At 53.8% G+C, this 20,049-nt stretch overlaps 1 protein-coding gene across 1 annotated transcript; it reads left to right on the forward strand.

The window, feature by feature from the left end:
* The first annotated feature begins 2,029 nt into the window (after window positions 1–2,029).
* TBXT (T-box transcription factor T) lies at window positions 2,030–11,336 on the forward strand. Its single transcript, XM_045080305.1, has 8 exons — window positions 2,030–2,235; window positions 2,670–2,934; window positions 3,680–3,814; window positions 4,754–4,815; window positions 4,929–4,990; window positions 6,561–6,737; window positions 8,310–8,439; window positions 10,426–11,336. The coding sequence occupies exons 1-8, from the start codon at window positions 2,030–2,032 to the stop codon at window positions 10,697–10,699; spliced, it is 1,311 nt and encodes a 436-aa protein (XP_044936240.1). The 3' UTR covers window positions 10,700–11,336.
* The last annotated feature ends 8,713 nt before the right edge of the window (window positions 11,337–20,049 follow it).

Consider the following 20,049-nt stretch of genomic DNA (forward strand, 5'->3'; position numbering starts at 1 on the left):
GCCCCCACACCCAGCCTTTCACCTTTCCTCCAAGGGCGGGAGCTCGGGCGGTCTCAGGCCAGAGAAATGACCTTTGAGACACTTTTATTCCCTTAGGAAAGACGCACTCACAAGTCCCCCAAATGCCCGTGGCCAGAAGAGCCGGATGGAGGGCGGCTCAGGAGGGTCCGCGTGTCAGGGGCGAATGAGGTCCTTTTGGTGCCTCTTTCCAGAAGAAAAACTCCCCCACTCCGGTCATCCCCTCGGGTATCGCAAGCATCTGAGACAACAAAAGAAACTGAGAAATGTCGATAGTATCGAGGCGCGCTGGGCTTCCAGACTCTCCAGTGCTCCTTTGGAAAGGGGCGCAAAATCAGCCCTGGAAGCATCCTCACTCCAGCTGGTGGGGGGCGGGGGCAGCAGGCCCTTAATCCCCGCGCGGGCTCCCGGAAGCAGAGGCCGGGGTCGTCCGCCCCCGGCCGGGATCCCTCCCGCGGCTTGGCGCGCCAGGCGCGGGCAGGAAAGGGGTAGCCCGGGCGCACATTCCAAGTCCTTCCGGGAGACCCCCTAGCTAGGGCGCAGGGCTGTTCTTAATGGGGCGCTTCCCCCCTGCACTGGCTGTTCCCGTAGGGTGCGGGGGTGGGTGCGCGCGAAGACCTGGAAACAGTCTGGAACCACACGTTCAGGCTAGAGTGGTGACCCAGGGCTTCCGAGGCTCACGGCCAGCGCTCGGAGCTTCTGCTTCCTCTTCTCATCCTGGGCTCCAGTTTCGGGAGAAATGTTATTGTTTAAAGAGACCTTATTGAACTATTTCCTGCTCATTGTCACCTTTCCTTCGCTCTCCCCGCGGAGGTTCTCACCGAAAGGTAATAAACCACCCGCTCCCCACACCGGGGGCCGCGGCGGCCGGCGGGGCCTGGCAGGGAGGCGCACCCCAAACCCTGCTCTCCCGAGAGCACCCTGGTCAGCCCCTTCTCACTCCCACCTTCCACAGAAACAGATCAGCCCACAGAAACCACGCAAACCTCGCCATCAACGTCCTGTTTTCACACGGGAAGCGGGAAAACTTCCTAAACGGGCTCTTTTGGTTGAATTTTGAGTATTTCCCAGTGCGGGCCCGGAGCTCAGCCTCGGGCAGAGACTCCGGGCGCGGGGCTCCCCCTTCCACACCCGCGAAGGCGCGAGAACCGGGGATGGGGGGCGCCGGGGTGGGCTGCACGGTGTTAGCGCAGCCACCTGCAGCGCCGCGGGGCGAGGGACGTGTCGGGACCGGACTCCGCGGTGGAGCGCTGAGCCTTCAAAGGAGGGAGACCCGCGGGACCCGGACGAAGCCGACAGGGCGCGCCCTCCGCTAGGCTGGGCTCGCCGTGCGCCGGCGGGGCGCGGAGGGCCTCCGGCCGGGCGCAGGTGAGCCCGCGGTGGGGTCCAGGCTGGCACCCGTGCGAGAGCTGGGGCGCGTCGCCGGCGGCCAGGCTGCCCCTCGGGGACGTGCGGGCCGGGGCGAGCTCGGGCGCCCGGCTCCTCCACCACCCCCCGCGCCCGCGGCCCGCCCCGCCGCTTTGATGGAGGTGCAAACATTTGGGGGAGGGCGGAGGTGTCGGGGCTGGGCCCGGGCGCGCGGGGCCCGGCCCGGGATTTGCATGAAACAGGCGCGGGAGCCCATTGTCGGCCCCCGGGCGCCCCAGCCCGCCGGCCGGGTCTGAAATGGCCGCGCGCGGCCAATGGGCAGCTGTCCCCGCACTTCAAAGGGCGCGCGGCCCAATCCGCCGGCCCCCTCCGCGGCCGCCGCTGCTCTATTTATGGGAGGGGACGCAGTTTCTGGCCCCGGAGACCTACCCTGGCCGCGCCGCGCGGGAGTTCAAGTGGAGTCACTTTCCCCCTCGCCCCGCTCCCCGCCCCCTCCCCCCCAGATCTCGGCGCGCGCCCTCCGCCGCGGCCAGTGCCGGGAGCCCCGGCGCCGTCTCGGGAACGCGGCCGCTGACCCGCGTGACGGTGGCTCTCGCGTAGCGAGTCGGGGCTTGGGGGGCGGTGGGGAGGGGCGGGCGGGAGGATGAGCTCCCCGGGCGCCGAGAGCGCGGGGAAGAGCCTGCAGTACCGCGTGGACCACCTGCTGAGCGCCGTGGAGAGCGAGCTGCAGGCGGGCAGCGAGAAGGGCGACCCCACGGAGCGCGAGCTGCGCGTGGGGCTGGAGGAGAGCGAGCTGTGGCTGCGCTTCAAGGAGCTCACCAACGAGATGATCGTGACCAAGAACGGCAGGTGGGCGCGCCCGGAGAGGGGCGTGCGGGGGGGGGGGGGAGGGGGGGAGAAGGCCTGGGGCCAAGCTCCCCGCTGCCCGACGGTTTTCTCCTAGTGGGGGTCTTCTTGCTCCTCTCTCTCTGCGACAGAGCCCAGCGTCGGCCCCTAATTGTCACTCTCTGGGGCTTTCTCCGCCGAAGTTGGGAGAAGTCTCCCAGACCCGCGCCCTGCCGGCTCGCTCGCGGGCACCCTGGGCTGGGTCCTTTCAAACCCTGCCTCCTGGGGCCGTGGGGTAGTGTGGAGACGCTGGGGACTCAGGGGGACTCCGGGAAGGGGGCTGCGGAGCTTTTCTTTGCCCCCAAATGACAGATGCCTCTGTCCCAAGCTTCCTGCCTCACATCAAAAGGTCTAAAGCCTCAGATCCGGGGTCGAGAGCTGCCCCCCTTCCTTTGCAGGAGGATGTTCCCGGTGCTGAAGGTGAATGTGTCTGGCCTGGACCCCAACGCCATGTACTCCTTCTTGCTGGACTTCGTGGCTGCTGACAACCACCGCTGGAAGTACGTGAACGGAGAGTGGGTCCCCGGGGGCAAGCCCGAGCCCCAGGCGCCCAGCTGCGTCTATATCCACCCGGACTCGCCCAACTTCGGGGCCCACTGGATGAAGGCGCCCGTCTCCTTCAGCAAAGTCAAGCTCACCAACAAACTCAACGGAGGGGGTCAGGTAGGTGTAATGGAGGGGGTGGTGGTGGCGCGGATGGTGGCGGCAGGGGGGGAGAGGGACTTCCTCGTGGTGGAGGGGACCTGCTTGAGCGGGAGGTGACATCTGTCCGGGAGAAACATCACAGCCTTCCTCTGTTAAGCCATCAGTGTTGTTTATAGTAACCTGATGAGGGCAGCACCAGGGCGCAGAGCTGGAGAGGGGGTCGGTGCTGAGCTTCACCTTTGGAGACTCAGGGGGTCTCAGGCTTTGGAACTTGCGCATTGAAGCCTTCAGATTCCCTAGGGGCAGACAAAAGAGCAGCCTTGGTGTTCAAGGGGCACTTTCAGGCTCAACCTGCACCACGGTGTTTGCTGCGTGGTCTGAACAGACTTGTAGATTTGTCCTCTTCTAAGGGTGGCTTTACTGGGGCGTTTTTACTGGGAGACCCCATGTTCAAGCAAAGCACAAACCAGCTCTGGCTTTTAAAGCGTCTCTAGCGTTGCTGGGAGCTTCAGAACGTTAATGCAGCAGGTCAAAGGATCTCAGACGGGCATTCATTGCCTTTCCCGTTGTGGAGCACCTCACACTCCTTTTCCTAAATCAGTCGTGGGAAGCGGCACCTGGAGGGAAACCCACCAGCCTCCGCAGCAAAGACACTTCCTTGTGAGTGACAGCGTCTGCTGCTCCTTGGACATGCTTCTGTCCTCAGCAGCAGGGCAGATGGATGTCCTGTGATCTGATGGTCTTGTCGGTGGGCTTCCCGCAGATCATGTTGAACTCCTTACACAAGTACGAGCCCCGGATCCACATAGTGAGGGTAGGGGGCGCACAGCGGATGATCACCAGCCACTGCTTCCCTGAGACCCAGTTCATCGCCGTGACCGCTTACCAGAACGAGGAGGTGTGCGGGCGGGGTGGCGTGGGCCCTGGGAGGTCGTGAAGAATGCGGACAGCCCATGTGTTGGCGGACTTTAGACAGAAAAGTTTCGCCTTTTCAAGTAATCTGTTATCTCCATCAGACTGGGGCGGAGGGAAGAAGTTCTAGAAGTGCTTGTCCACCCGTTTCTCCTTTAATCCTCTGTAGACCTGTCTATAAAACGAGAACCATCTATGTCCACCCGTTTCTCCTTTAATCCTCTGTAGACCTGTCTATAAAACGAGAACCATCTATGTCCACCCGTTTCTCCTTTAATCCTCTGTAGACCTGTCTATAAAACGAGAACCATCTATTAAATCCTCCGAGTAAAAAGAACCAAATATTTAGGTTAATACTGTGAGAATTTCTAAGAACAAGTTGAAGGAGAGAGGAAATCTTTGGAGATCTTCCTGGAAGGGTAGGGGTATGGGGCAACCCTGCAAACCTGGGCAGTGTGGAGGGTCCTACAAACGGAAGGGGCAGCTGCACACAAAATCCCAGTTCATGCCTGTACATCTCTAAGTCTGACCCCAAAGGACAGACATTTTGTGACTCGCTGGTTAAGTTGTCAGAGTTGAGCTACTTGCTAAGCCGATTCTGGTGATGCTTTGAGCTATGTTTGTTTGATTTATGCACAGAGAATGTCGTCAGCAGTAGGTTGAACTCACTGTGAATTCCACTCAGAAAAGCAGCATTGAGGAACTTGCATAAATGTACTATTCTTTGCGAAATATGACAATTACTGAGCCACTTCAGACCCAAATAGAAAAATAGATCTGGAAGGAAGTCTGATTATGTTTGAATATTTAAAGGGGGCGGGGGCGGGGGCGGGGGGGTTACTGATGTTTCCCTGTTTCTAGGGACCAAATTAAATCGTCTGCCTGATGGACAGTGTACCAGTCGATGTGGTTTCTTGTTTTTCAGATCACGGCTCTTAAAATCAAATACAATCCATTTGCAAAAGCTTTCCTTGATGCAAAGGAAAGGTGAGAGAATTCTATATCCTTTGGGCAAAGAAATACACAGTAAGAAGAAATATTGCTGCAAATTGGATTTTCTGAATGTTCTCCTTTTTGACGACTCTACACTTTTTTGACAGAAGTGATCACAAAGATACGATGGAGGAACCTGGAGACAGCCAGCAGTCCGCGTACTCCCAATGTACGGTTTGTTGCACTCTGTCCGCACGTCCCTTGCTTCTAGGACTAGGCTGCTGAGAGCCAGCCCTGGCGATGCAAGTGAGAGCACGTTTCTGGCGGGGGCCAGGTGGCCCTCCGTGGCCCGTGATGTCGGAGCTGTGTTAGGGCCGGTCTCCACTCGCCTCTGCTCTCCCTGAGGGTTGTGAATGCGCTTCTGGCACGTGGGACGGACGGGGAACGCAGGGACAATCCCCCCAGGCTCTGTTGTTCGGCTTCCAGGCAGACCCCACTATGGCTGGGTCGGAGTGTGGAGGTCTTGGTGGGGGTTGGACTCTGTTCTGTCGGGCAAGCGGAGAAGGCCTCGCCGTCCGCACTTGGAGATGGTTTCTGTCTGGGTTACTGGCGGCGGACTGGAGGCCCGCCTTTGGGATGATGCTTATGAGCAGGTCGGGTTTCTCCTGAAGCCCCTTTCGGTTCCAGGAATGGCCCAGCAGCTCCGGCGGGTTTTGCTGGTGGGAACAGTGGCGTGCAGGATGGGGAAAGTGCTGTAGGTCCAGCTTCCTTTCCGAGTTCCACGAGCCGGAACAAAGTGGCGCAGGTCCGTGGGGCAGCATCTGTAGGAGACACAGTCCCGTGTGGCCGCCCTCTCCGTGCAGGGAAGGGGCTCGGAGCCTGGACAACGGACATGATCGGGAGAGTCAGGGCTCACCGCCGCCTGTGGAGGCTGTGGGGACCAGCGTGGCACCTTCCGCCGACACTCATTTTGTGTTCTCTGTCCGTTAATCGTCTGTTGCACTAATTTAACCAACAGCTCCCCTGAAGGGGCTCGGGGTGCCATCATTTGGGCACGTGAAGGGGGCAGGCTTTGTGGGCAGATCCGGACCTTTCCCTCATTTCAGTGTTGTCTGAAGGTTGTCGGAAATTACAGCCAGAGTAGTTGTCCTCTTGGGGGTTACTTTTCTGAATTTAAAGCAACAGCAACAATAAACTTAAAAGCAGTGACTAGAGAAGAGATTGGAGTGTGAGAGGTGGGCAGGGCGGCGTCGGGATGGTTTTCTGGCGGATGTGCACGGCGGGGAGAAGGTGAGCCTAAAGCAGGAGGACAGTGGGCAGAAAACAGCACACGTCCAGCCAGGACACAGCCCCCGTCCTGGGGAGGTGGTCGGAGCAGCCGAATGGAGGCTGGGGGTGCCACGGGCCGGACTCACCCCGTGTGTCTTGAGCTCATCTGGCTCTGAATTTCGTGTTTCTGGGTTTTTTCATGCTCAGCAGTTAGGGCCTGGAAGCTGACGGGCTGGGAAGATTCTGGCAGGTTTGAGAAGGAGTGGTTGAAGAAGCAGTAGGCGTTGGCCAGGGCTGGGGTCCCCAGCTTTTCTCAGGTGCTCTGTGGGTTTGGAAATCCTGTCAACCTGTGGCCTCTGCTGTGGAGCTGAAACCCAGATGCCTTAAGACTTGGACTAGGAGACCTCACTTGGTCGGGGACCCTTCAGGAAGAGTTCCAGTCCCAGATTCCGAGTCTCAGCTCTCCTGTCCGTCCTTTAAATTGATGCAGGCCAGGCAAAGGCCGGTTACTCAGCATTCTTTTCTCACAGCAGGGGGGTGGCTCATCCCTGGAACCAGCAGCCTGTGCCCACCCGCCACCCCCCACCCTCAGTTCGGAGGGCCCCTCTCTCTTCCCTCCACGCACGGCTGTGAAAGGTACCCTGCCCTAAGGAACCACCGGCCAACCCCCTACCCCAGCCCTTACGCGCACCGGAATAATTCTCCAAGTAAGTCTTGCGTCGGAGTCGGCCTGGGTGTGGGGGTGGATGGAAGCCACCGTGCAGGAAGGCATCTGTAGGAGGGACTCCAGAGATCCGGGGGCGGGGGAGGGCCTCTTCTGGAGCGCACGCCCAGGCCAGGTCTTCAGCGGCTCGAGAGGGACCTTTATTTCAGGTCCGTGCTGCTGCTGCTGGCTCAGCCCCCGTGAGGTCCAGCCAGGGGCTTGTGGTTCCGAATGCACTCAACGACTGCTGGAGCTTTTCCACCCAGAACTGTGGGTCTGTCTCTAGGTTCCCATGTTTGGGTGTTTCAGGAACCTCTCCCAGGTGACGATGTTGGGTCCTGCAGGCGTAAGGATTACTGGCCAGACCCCTGCACGACCGCCCGTGATTCTCCCACTGATCCGCTAAGTCTGTTTCTCCATGTGTGGTGCCTGGACCTGCGGCAGCGTCACCTCGAACCTGGCCCAGACGCACCGAATGAGCGGCTCCAGGAGCCCGATGTGTGCTTACAGACGATGGACGCAGGGCCGGACCATTAGGATCCATTTGTCTAGCTTCCTCTAACGCCACCTATGCCCAGACTTAATTTTGTCTGGCCCTAAAAGGAGGAACATGGCTAATGAACACCATAAAACAAATAAACAATTAAAGCTGATTTGAAATGAAAGGAGCTGATTTGGTAAAGAAACAGTCATGGGGTCTTGTTCAACCAGCGGCCAGACTCAGAGTCTAGAAGATCATATTTTCGTCTTGCCCAGAGTAATGCTTTTTAAGATCTTTTCATCTCTCTCTCTCTCTCTTTTTAAATGATTTTATTTATTTATATGACAGACAGAGATCACAAGTGGGCAGAGAGGCAGGCAGAGGGTGGGGGGAGCAGGCTCCCCGCTGAGCAGAGAGCCCAATGTGGGACTCGATCCCAGGACCCTGGGATCATGACCTGAGCTGAAGGTAGAGGCTTTAACCCACTGAGCCACCCAGGTGTCCCAAGATCTTTTCATCTCTTAAGAAATAAAAATTTGGAAAAAGGCAGGTTAAAGTTATATTTATGTTTATTTTTAAAGATAATTAATTCCCGATCAAATGATCGTAGGATTCCTTTTCTACAGGGCATCTGTTGATCTGAAGATAAAGAAAAAGCTTGGGTTTACTGGAATTTATTTTCTAATATATACATTTGACCATAATTATTTGCCTTTGATGACCAATTAAATGGGCCAATGGATAGTCTTCTTTTTTTTTATTCTAAAAAAAAAAAATTACTTATTCATTTGAGAGAGAGCGAGAGCACAAGCAGGGGGAGCAGCAGGCAGAGGGAGAGGGAGAAGCAGGCTCCCGGCTGAGCAGGGAGCCCGATGCAGAACCAATCCCAGCAGGATCCTGACTGGAGCTGAAGGCAGCAGCTTCCCCCCCCCGCCCCCCGACGGAGCCCCAGGTGGGCTGGACAGCCTTCTGTCCCATGCCGCACCCCTTCTGTCTCGGGTGCGGGGTAGCTCCACTTGTTGCTAGTGTTTCGCTGCATCCTTACACTCTTGGAAGCCCGCCCGCCCCACTAATGATGCTTTCTTATGCCCGCAGCCTATTCTGACAATCCATCGGCGTGTTTGTCCATGCTCCAATCCCACGAGAGCTGGCCCAGCCTTGGGACCCCCACCCACACCGGCATGCTCCCCATGAGCCACGGCACGGGCCCGCCCACCAGCTCCAGGTAACGCATGTCTGCACGTGAGGTGCGCTGTCCCGGGGTCGTGAGGGTGACATCATGCCGTTCCCACCCATGGATTTCTATTCTGCTGCTCACTGTGGGCAGCCGGGCTGTCATTGGCAGTTCTGTCACTAACCTGGGATCCCAGGTTACATGACGGCGTGTTAGTGTTCCAGTCTGTCTTCCGGGAGAACTGGTGGCCCTTGGGGTGGCAGGCGTGCAGCTGGGCTGTGACAGAGGGAAACCAGGACCCCCATCCCGGCTCTGATACTTCCTAGTTCCTAAAGGGGACAAGTCTCCTAAACTCTCCGAGCCTCATTTCTACAAGAAAAAAATATGCTGTATCGCCCGTCCTCAGCTTGTCTTTACAGAGTTGTTGGGGTCAGCAGATGAAATTTGAAGAAATGTTTCTAGAACCAGTTTTGACAAGAGCTATTAAATTAAGGGGAAAAAAGTGTTGGCTTTTCTGTGGCTACAGGATCAAAGTCCTGAACATATATGCCGATAACTAGTAAAGAACCATGAATATTTTATTATTAGCTTGAAAATAATGTACAGGGAGATCTCCTTACAAATCAAGCTGATTGGTAAATGTATTGCTGTTTTTCATAGGGTTATTAAAAAATAAGTCAAAGTTGAAAGTCAACTTTTGTTTTCTGAAGAAACAGGCTCAGAGACATTAAACGATTTAACAGTTGTTGGCTCACAGCAGAGTGAGTCTGTAGACAGGTTATCTTGACTACAAAAGCAGTGTGATTTATTATATATAGAATACCAAAATATGCCCCAAATCTTAATTCTTTTGGCTAGGAAAAAATTCCTTTATAATGAGAATCTAAGTGTCTACTTTTTTTGTTGTTGTTAAAAGATTTGCTTATTTATTTATTTGACAGAGATAGAGAGGGAGACATCACAAGCAGGCAGGGAGGCAGGCAGAGAGAGAGGAGGAAGCAGGCTCCTGGCTGAGCAGGGAGCCCGATGCGGGCTCGATCCCAGGACCCTGGGATCGTGACTTGAGCTGAAGGCAGAGGCTTTAACCTGCTGAGCCACCCAGGTGCCCCTAATTGTCTGCTCTTAAAATATTAAGCGAACAGTGCACAAAGCAGCCAGCTGTTCAAGGGCCAGTGGTGGCCCAGAACCTGCAGACCATTAAATGGACTAACCTGCAGGTTGCAAACCGCTGGCCCTGGGGGTCCCTGCAGTCCCACAGCCCTCCCATTCTGATGGGGCATCTCAGCGCTGTTTCTTCTCTCCGTGTAGGGGACAGTAAACTACTTTGTTCAGCTCAGGTTTGTTTTCGAGGTCAGATACACCTGAAATACGGCCGGGGCTTGGTAAACAGCACAGCTCAACTCGGACGTTCTTCTGTAGAAAGACATTTTCTCAAAGCAACGTTAGCGTAGTCGGATGCGGTTTAAATCCGTATGTCCAGCGGCTTCCTCCGTGGGTCGGAAAACAGGCTGGAAAGTAGCCGCAGCCCAGGGGGCCCGACACAGCCCGTGAAGGGCCGCGCTGGGATCTGCGCCGGGGTCTGGCTCCGGGCTGCTGGCCCTGCGCGGTGTCCCGCGGACCTGCTGCTGCACCGGGTGGCGCGGGGGACGGTGCGGGCGTCGGGCACTTTTGGTACCCTGCTGTCCGGGAGGGTGCTGTGTCCACGGCAAGAGCCCAGCAGTGCAGCGGGGCCAATGAACACAGCCTGGGCATGTCCCCTGGGAGCTCTCAGGGTGTCTGGTCCCGAGCCCCAGACGACGGCCTGAGCACGGGCGCTCGGCAAGCTCTGCGGGCGGTCCGTCCGCTACTTCGGTTTCTGGCCGGGAGGGGACAGTGGCTCTGCGCACCCAACAGAGCGAACGGCCTGCGGGGACGGCCCCGTCCAGGGCGCCAATCGGGGGAGGGGGTCTCGGGGTCGGGGTCCCCGTGCGCCGTCTGGAGCCTCTCTCCGCGTCTCTCCGCGTCTCCGGCGGCCTGAGCGTCTCCGTTTCTCTCCAGCCAGTACCCCAGCCTGTGGTCCGTGAGCAACGGCGCCATCACGCCCGGGGCCCCGACGGCGGCGATGGCCAACGGGCTCGGCGCGCAGTTCTTCCGGGGCTCGCCCGCGCACGCCGCGCCTCTCACCCACCCGGGGCAGGCCTCCTCCTCGTCCGGATCCCCGCTGTACGAAGGGGCCCCCACGGCCACAGACATTCCCGACAGCCAGTACGACGCGGCGGCGCAGGCCCGTCTCCTAGCCTCGTGGACGCCGGTGTCGCCACCTTCCATGTGAAGCGAGGCCTGCGCTGGGACAGACGCCGGACTTTGTGTGCGGCCTCCGCTGCGGACCTGGTTGCCGTTCGGGGTACAACGCGGCAGCTCGTGGGTCCAGGGGAGGAAATAGTCCCCACCACTCTCCCTTTAAAGCAAGAGGAGGGGCCGCGTCCTGCTGTTCTCGGGCGCGCGGTGGCCGCGGTCCGCGGCCGCTGGGGTGCGCAGGTGCATTCGGTCCGGAGGCCTCGCCGCTGGCCGGACTTACCGCGATTCACAGTAAAAATGATATTCTGGGGTCCAGAAACTGTCTGCCTCTCTAGGGCACATGGGCGACTTGGCCCATCGGAGTCTATAAACTCCAGCGGTCCTACTTGGGCAAGGTAAAAAGCACACTTAATTCCCTGCCTTTGCTTGGCGGTAGTTTCCAGGCCCTTTGTGGCCGGGGCCACGGCGCGAGCTGCGCTGCGACGGACAGAATCCTGTCACCGCAGCTGAGGACCGCAGATTGTAGTTGAAACGCAGCTTTGCCTGCTCTGCCTGCTAGAAGGTTTGTTCCCAGCATAGGTAGTTAACCTCTCGTATTGTTAAACCTATGATTGTTTATATTTTTCTTCTAAGTAGCCAAAGACAATCAGCAGGAAACATTTTCTGCAAAATAAAGGCAATATCTGAATTTGGCTGGTTTAGTTATTATCTAGACTTCTCTTTTGGGGGCGGGATTTGGTGATGGCTGGTGTGAGGACCTTGTCCCAAACGGGCATTTTTAAATCTGTTGTGAACCCTGATACTTTCTCCAGTGAGCAGCGAGCGGAATCCACATGTATTTACTCAATGCTAATTACCACAAACATGCAAAAGATGACAAGTGATTTTCAAGAGATTAGGTAGCCAGCACTGAATCGCGGATAGCGACAGCATAGAACAGTAAAGACGAGCGTGAGATGTGTGTCCGATTCAAGCAATTCAAAGAAAAGCAGATCCAATGAATTGACAAAAACTTACAGCTTCTATGTTTGGACAATATGGCATTTCTAAGTATCTTTCCTGCTTGTGTTCCCAGCGGAGAACCAGCATGGTGCTTTGTGCTTGATCGGGGCAATTTCTCCATCTAGTGGCTGAATCCTTCATTTGATGCTACTCTTCGGGGCTTAATACATTCAGAAGCTCTGCTTGCTGAGAGCGTGGATGGCCCGGCCACTGGAGCTCGGCCAGTAGGGCAGCATTATGGATGCACGTGGTATCATGGACGTTGGAGGTTAAGAGGAATAAGGCTAAGGGGCTTTGAACCCTCCTGAAGAAGTGGGGGAAGTGTTTAAAGGTCAGCATTGCTCACTTATGAGTTACCGTACTGAACTCATGCCCTATCATTGCCAGGGTCACAGTCCAGCGCTCAGGTCTACCTGCCCTTCTGGGACACGCACTGATCCACTTGGCTTACTGGGTGTGAACCCAGAACTCAGTGCGGAGGGCTGAGAATTTAGAGTACTGTTGCCTGCCGTCCACGTGGGACATGGTTCTCCTCAGCCATTTTGCCCTTGAAAGTTTTTCTCGATGTCACAACTACTAGATTTAATGCCACTTGCATGCAGATGCGTCCTAAATCAGACGATTTATCGACAGATGCATTAGAAGAATATTTTTTCAGTAAACTGTTGCCCAGATAGAACTGGGAGATGAAACTGGCCCTGGTCTGCACTGTGGCTCCTGCCCGGCCGAGGTGCCAGCAGAGGCTGCTGGAGAAGGGCTGGGATTTGAGGGCGTGGACAGCCCCTTGGGCTCTCACAGCGCTGGGAGTCCACCCGGCTCTGTGAAGGCTGCTGCCAGGGTCTTGTCCTCCTAGGGTCCACCCCAGCGGCCATCCGCTTGCAGGCCAGCAAGTGTCAGGACTCCAGGACTAACCTGAAGGCATAAGAGGAGGCTGGGTGGAAGGTTCTAGAGGGCATGGCCAGGGGCCACAGGGAGACTGAGTCATATGGCCCTGTCTGCAGGGGCTATTTATATAAACCAAACAGTGTTTTTCTGGTTGTGCCACGGGGCAGTGACAGCCACATAGTGCAAAGAGCCTGCAGTTTGGTCCAGAAGACCTGGATTTGAGTGAGAGTTACCCACTCCAAGAATTCAAGTTCCGTATCTGCAAAGACAGAGACAAAAATGCTCGCCCATCAAGGCTGTTGTGAGAAATGAAAGAGAGAAAGCTCTTGGAAAGTGGGTAGAAACAGTGACGTGTGCTATAGCATCGTAGGTAAGATTCCAATCCAATAAAACAAATTGTTGCCAGCTCTCTTTATGGAACCCTTAGAATAAGGTACGGCTGCATAGAAGGAACACCTAGTCGAGATCCTTGGCCATCGGTCCTGACTCAGAACGCAATGGGAACGTCCTCTGAGGTGTTTCTCTACCAGGATTAAGGGAGGTTTTAAAGTTTTCAAGAACAATAAATATATAGCCCAATTTTTAAAGAAGGAATTATACAATCTGACCTCCTTGTCTTTGGGGCTCCAGAGGGTCTATACAAGGTGAAAGTGGCCTTTAAACATTGTTCCCTGCCACTTTGAATGTCTGTGGTCAGACTGTTTCATTCTTTTTCTTTTTAGGGAAGGTGGTGGTAATAGATAAGGATTATGTCTTCTAAAAAGAAAAATACTTTTCAAAATATGTATTTAAAAGGAGATGTGTCATGAACACATTCCTGACCAGGAAAAAGGGCAAGTGAATCATGATATGTGTGCAAGATTAAGATGGCACATCTGAAATCAGGTTAAAATTACAGCCAACTGGAAAACTAGAAGCTCACACAAAGTTAAAGGGATCTAAATCCCCAATTCTTTTAATTTTTTGGCATAATATTATATATATTTTTAAAAATGCATTATCCCACGCTAGACAATTATAGAGCTGTATAATAAAAACACTGCATTTGGATTATGGAAGTATACCCAGAAACCGGCAAGTGGCTTGTGATTAAAATCATTTCTCCTCAATTCCCAAAGCTGTAGTTTTGAGAAGAAAAGCTTATTTTTCTCATATCTAAATACGTTTATAATTCTAAATTTTTTCTCATATAAAAACAGAAGAGGCTAGGCCACCCAGGTGGCTCAGTGGGTTAAACCTTCTGCCTTCAGCTCAGGTCATGGTCTTGAGGTCCTGGGATCGGGTCCCACGTCGGGCTCCCTGCTCAGTGGGAAGTCTGCTTCTCCCTCTGCCACTGCCCCTGCTTGTGTTCTACTCTCATTATCCCTCTCTCTGTCAAATAAATAAATAAATAAAAATTTAAAAAATAATTTCTAGGGTGCCTGGGTGGCTCAGTCGGTTAAATGTCCAATTCTTGATTTTGGTTCAGGGATTGAGGCCCACATGTGGGGAATCTGCTTGTCTCCCTCTCTCTGCCTCTCTCTCTCTCTCAAAGAAATAAATCTTTTAAAAATAATTTCACATTAGGAATTATAAATAAAATGTATTGTTTTTAAGTTTTCAAACATATTAGTATAAAACTATGATATCATTAGCCTGCAAAGAGTTAGTATTTTATCAAATAAATTTCATGTAAGCATAGCAATGCCGTGTGGGTTTATAACATGTTAAACAAATATATGACTGCAGAGCCTTGGGGCAGGGAGACATGTAGCCACCGCGGAGTAAGGTGGCCACGCTACCGGGAGGCGGGGCACTGTCCCTGGAGCGTCGGCAGTGATGAGAGGAAGGTAAGTGCCATCAACTTGAAAATAACAGAATTGCAGCTCGGAAGTCAACAAAGGAGATCGACGGGAATTATAGAAAATATTCAGTTCTAAACAAGGAGGAAAAAGTTGAAAAAGATGGGCCAATTGGAAAACAAATAGCAAGCTGGTGATATTAAACTCAGGCTTGTCGAGAATTAGAGTCCGTGCGAGCCGTCTAAACAAAGCAAAGGCACGGGCTGTCAGACGTGGAGCGAAAGCAAGATCTAGCGGTGCTCCCTAAGCCAGTGCACTTGAAATCTCGACGCCCGTGTGTCAGAAGAAAACCCCGGGAGAAGATTCGCCATGGGCAGAAATGCGGGTCGAGACGAAGCTGGAGTGTCTGTGTGGATCGTAGGTCGGCTGGGCCACAGAGCACAGAATAGTCCAGAATAGGGCAAGCCAGGGGAGCAATGGTTCGGGAGCCTCCTGTGGGCGCAGGAGCGGGGCTGTGCAGGCACATCTTCCGCCGGAGGACAGGGCCAGCGACACCCGCTGTGGGCCGGCGACTGCTGGGAATGGGAATATGTACTGTGATTGTCTCTTGTTCGTAGGGCCCGGGGGGTGGGGCAGAAACCTTTGATCTGCTAGAGTGGCCTCCAGAAGTGGCGGAGGTCACGAGACCGAGTGCCGAGTCCGACGCTGGGATCATTTGTTCCCACGAGGGCAGACCGTGACTGCTGCATCATCGGCCTCTTTACTCTTGCCTGTACCTGCGCCCTTCACCGTGGCACTGCTCGGCTCCTCCCCCCAAGGGCAGAGTCTCCTTTCTCACTTTTCACGTCCCCAGATTAGCCGTGTGACCTACTTTGTCCAGTAGGACGTGGGCAAGAGGGACAGTGTGTTGGCGGGGAGACAAGGCTTCAGCCACTTCCTCGAGGATGTCGCTGGACTCTTCCCTTCTGGGCCCAGAAGGCGCACGGAAGGAGCAGAGCCCTGGCAGCCGACCCGCAGAACTGCGGTGTCAAAGGGAGCTTTGCCTGCAGGCCCACGGGCACCGCGTCACGTCACTGAGATCTTCTGGGGGTCGCTCTGCAGCAAAAGCAAATCGCTATGGAGACTGGTACCTAGAAGTGCGACGCCCCCGTAGCCAGAAACTGAACCATGTGAGGTTCGCTTTGGGATGGCTGGTGGAAGGCCAGGAACGCTTTAGATCTGGGGGTGTGGCGACCCATGCTCACCAGCACAAAACGTTTGGTAAAACTGTTTACCTGTGGTAACTGGGAAGTTAGGGAAGTCACCGGGGAGCGTGCGGAACTGGGCAGCTGGTGCCCGCACCGAGGACTGAACGGCTGTCGGCAGCAGGTGGTAACACAGAGATGAGCCAAAAAAGGAACGGGCCAGTCTCCAAGCAAAACATAGAGGGAATTTACAGGTTCCAGAACTTGCTAGGGAATCATTTCTCACGTCCAGTCTGTCCAGCTTGGGCCAAAAGCAAATTGGGAGCACTGCTCGAACGGCACAGCTGTGGGATGAAGACCACATCAAGGGTATGAAACAACCTTTGTTAAGACTTCCGAATGGATCAGGGGGATTCTAGAAAACCTTTCTACTGCAAAACATCTCTAAAATTGTAAGGACTTTATCTCACACCTGCCTCAACTGTCCAGAGGGCTGTGCAGCCGGAGCTCCCCGTCATGCATCAGTGACTCGTCCAGCCGTAAACCTGGGCACGGGCAGCACTGATCTGTCGTCACAAGGAAATGGGAGTTTCCACAGTTCTCAAGGGGCTCCTCAAGTTGAGCTTGTGGTGACAAGGTATGAAGGAGGTGCCCAGAGAAAGGAGCTGGGAAACATCCCTTCGCCCGAGCTCGAGAGGTATCCTGAACCCCAGCGTCTTCTCCAAAGACAGCAATAGGGCACACCATGGAATAAAAGATGAAACTGAGGAAGAGCTGGCGAGATAGGTGAATGTTCCTGAGTCTCAGACCAGCCTTCTCACTCCTCAGAGCATCCAAGATTTGCAGAGACAGTACCAGATTACAGATAAGGAGCAGGACGGTGTTAAAAAAAAAAAAAAAAAAAGGATCTATTTTATCAAGAACATGAACTCTTCAGGGCAGCAAGCGGATTGTCCCACTGGCCACTTGCTGGGCCGGTTGAAAAGTGCTGTGAAATTTATTCAACAGAAGACACACAACCCAAAAGACACCAGGAGCTTGATCAGCAGTGCACAAGGGAACAGAGGAAGGCGTCGTACCGGAGGAAGGAAAGAGGCCACCAGGGAGTGTGGACCCAGAGGCCATGGGAGCCAATGGGTTTGAAGAGGGTTTCAGGTTGTTGGCAGGGGTGCTATGCTTGTGTCCATGTGGACAGCCGTCGAGTTTGAGAGGAGTTGATGGTAAATGTTAGAATGTTAAAACATGAGAGAAACAGCAAAACCTCTATGGGAAATCTAGAAACCCCACACGACTCTCTGAGGGAATGGTTTGGCTTACGTCTGGAAAGACAGAGCAGAGGGCTTAAAGAATCCCATCTGAGCCAGTAAAAATGTGGTTGCCTTTGAAGGCAAGGGTCAACAGCTAATAAGAAAGGACACGAGGTTGAAAAGTCGGGGCACCTGGGTGGCTCGGTCAGTTAAGCAACTGCCTGGAGCTCAGGTCATGATCCCAGGGTCTTGGGTTCGAGTCCCACATCTGGCTCCCCACTCAATGGATAGTCTGGTTCTCCCTCTCCCTCTGCCCCTCCCCCACTCGTGTTCTCTCTCTCTCTCTCTCTCTCTCTCAAATAAATAAATAAAATCTTTTTTAAAAAAGGACATGAGGTTGAAAAGTCAGGAATCTATAGAAATGTTGTAAGAGTCTGCAGAGAATTCTTTAAACCTGAGGAAGTGAAGATATCTTACTAAGCCAAGAGAAGGTCAAGTACGAGCTCTGTGGGGCTCAGGAGAGTAAGTCACACAACGAAGAGCACAGAGTGTACGTCAGAGAACACGTCTCGACCACAGAGAGCACGGAGCAGCTGCCGCCAAGAGCGGAAGGCTAAGTCAGCTACACGGAGAGCTCCAAGAGCAGAGCAGACAATACCAGACAGCTCGGGGGGCTCGGAAAATGCTTTGCCTCAGACGGGGATGAAGATGAACAGTTCACCCTGGTTCTGAAGGCTGGAGCACAGAGTGGGGAGCAAGCCAGCCACGTGAAGTATCAGACGACCCAGAGCTCGGCTGGTCATCAGAGTGAGAAAGTGAACACTGAAGAGGGAACACGGACAAGTATTCTCTGGGGGGCACTCTAGGAGCGATAGAAGGTGAGAGAATTAGTAAGCAAGGTTTGAGTTCGGTGACAGCGATGTGAAGCTTGCTCTGTTCCACAGTAAAAGCTCACCTGGAATCGGAATGAAATGTCTGCACCTGAAAGTTGAATCTCTTAACGAGTTCTTCGAGCAGGAGACCTGGCTTTGCAGGGGCAGCTGTGTCTGCAAGACCGTGGGCGGAGGGTAACCAGCCGATGGTGACCAGCAGGCCTCTTCCGAGCATCCTCAACGGGGGAGCATCCATCGTGCACGGACACACATCGGGCTGTGTCTACACCAAAGCAAAGAGATTCACCAAGAAGTGTCCCCCACAGAGACATCAGATGCCTCCTCTGGACCCAGGGCCAGCTCCTGAGGAGGAGGGACCACAGGCTCTTTGGCCCACACCTGTGTGTGAGCTAGTGTTCTTTTTCTTTTTTAAAAAACTAAAAAAATATATTTTAAGCGAACTCTACATCACCCATGGGGCTCGAACTCAGGAGTGAGGATGAAGCGTCTATGCTCCCCGGACTAAGCCAGGCTGTTTCTCATTAAACAGGCAGCATCTTGAGGTTTCTTTCTTCCTTGTCTTTCCTCATTTACAGAGGTTTGGGGTTGTGAAGGGCCTCACGTCTTCACAGTACATAACTTTGATGCCCGAGAGCAAACTAATCTGTTCAGAAAAGACTATTCTGAAAGTCTTGTCTCATTGGCAGAAAGAGCAAATAATCCATCCCTAACAAATGAGGTCATCATTTTCATGGATACCCGCCCCCCTGCCCTTAGCCTGTTCAAGAACAAGCCTACACTTGCATGTGAGCAAAGGAAGAGCGACCCCGATCCTACGGGATCGCATCTGACGTTTGTATGAGCATCTCCCCTCATCGAGCCTCCGTGCACCCACCTCCAATGACTGTTTGGTGGGAGCAACTCGTTACACAGGCGTTTCACGAGCTTCCACGTTCGTAGCGAGCTGGATTTGATTACTCAGTCCCCCAGTTCTGCAGAACCTGACTTTGTCCTCCCGCCGCGTTAATCGGTTTGATGGGATAACGCTGTGTAACAAACAACCCCAGACCTCAAGTACTCTCGAAAACCGAATCCTGTTTCTCACTCAGACTGCGTGTCCGTGTTTATGACGGAGGTCTGTGGCTCTACTATGGGCAGGGGGGGTCTCAAAACGGTCCGTGGGTTTTTTCCTCAGGGACCGGGCTTGAGGGAGACCTTGTCTGGGTACACAGTTGTCACGGTGGAGGCTGGAAGTGGGAAGAGATTCAACAGAATCTCCAGCAGCGGAAACTCCAAGTGTTTCCTTCTTTCTTCCTTTTTTTCTTTTCTCTTTAAAGAATTTTTTTTTCAAAGATTTATTTTTATTTTTAGGGAGAATGAGAGCAGGTTGGGAAGGGGCAGAGAGACAGAGAGGTTCTGAAGCAGACTCGGCCCTGAGTGTGGAGCCCAACGTGGGGCTCGAGCTCTCAACCCTGAGATCACGACCGGAGCCGAAATCAGGAGTCAGGTGTTCAACTGACTGAGCCACCCAGGCGCCCCGAGATTTATTGATTTATTTGAGAGAGAGAGAGGGTGAGAGAAAGAGAGAGGGTGTGCTCGCGAGCTTGGGGAGGGCCGGGGGGAGAGGCAGGAAAGCAGAACCCCACTGAGCAATCTGAGCCCCATGTGGGGCTTGATCCGATGACCTTGAGATCGTGACCTGAGCTGAAACCAAGAGTTAGAGTCTTAACCAACTGAGCCACCCAGGTGCTGCCCCCCCAACCTTCCCACGTTTCTTAAACCTTTTACTGGTAACCGGCAAGCTTTAACTTTCACCCATATTCTACTAGCCACGTCCAGTCCCATGGCTAAGCCCCACGTCAGGGGAATGGAGAACCCTAACTCCCCGCCCAGAGCGTTCCGTGGGAGACAAGAGTGAATAGTCAGGAGACAGCAACACAGCTTAGCATCACCGATCCAACTTTGAGCCAAATAATTTAGTGGTTTTTTTCCCCACCACAAATAAATACTTTTTAAGTAATAGCTTCTTAATGACTTGTCGTGTGTATAATCAAGAAATGTTGTGTTCCAGTCCTAATTAATGTATCTCCTGTGTTTGGTAAATGATTTCAAATGTCATTAATATACTATTTTAAAAGTCCTTATGAAAGAAAAGCTCACCCCTCCCTTTTCTCCTTTCCTTCATTTGTCGCCTGTGATTACTTTTTACCATGACTCACAGAGAACCTGCGTTAATAAACATTCTTCTTAAAGTAAAATTTGGTTCTACAAACTGGTGGGAGAAAACATTATAATTACAAAGATGTTTACATAGCAAAATCCCTTAGAAAACAAACCAGACAAATAAAGTAAGAGAAGACTTCAAGCGAGACACTTGTCTGTGAGCTCAGGGGTCTTACCGGGTAAATGCCGG

The sequence above is a fragment of the Mustela putorius genome, unplaced genomic scaffold, assembly GCF_011764305.1.
Source record: "Mustela putorius furo isolate JIRA1106 unplaced genomic scaffold, ASM1176430v1.1 tig00000450_pilon_pilon_pilon, whole genome shotgun sequence".
NCBI lineage: Eukaryota > Metazoa > Chordata > Mammalia > Carnivora > Mustelidae > Mustela > Mustela putorius.

What these genes read in the sequence shown, in the direction of transcription:
- TBXT (XM_045080305.1), top strand. Translation starts at nt 2,030, where the DNA reads ATGAGCTCCCCGGGCGCCGAGAGCGCGGGGAAGAGCCTGCAGTACCGC. An exon ending in AACTCAACGGAGGGGGTCAG is followed by an intron (nt 2,935 to 3,679) that starts GTAGGTGTAATG and finishes GGCTTCCCGCAG; the next exon opens with ATCATGTTGAACTCCTTACA. An exon ending in GCAGTCCGCGTACTCCCAAT is followed by an intron (nt 4,991 to 6,560) that starts GTACGGTTTGTT and finishes CTTTTCTCACAG; the next exon opens with CAGGGGGGTGGCTCATCCCT.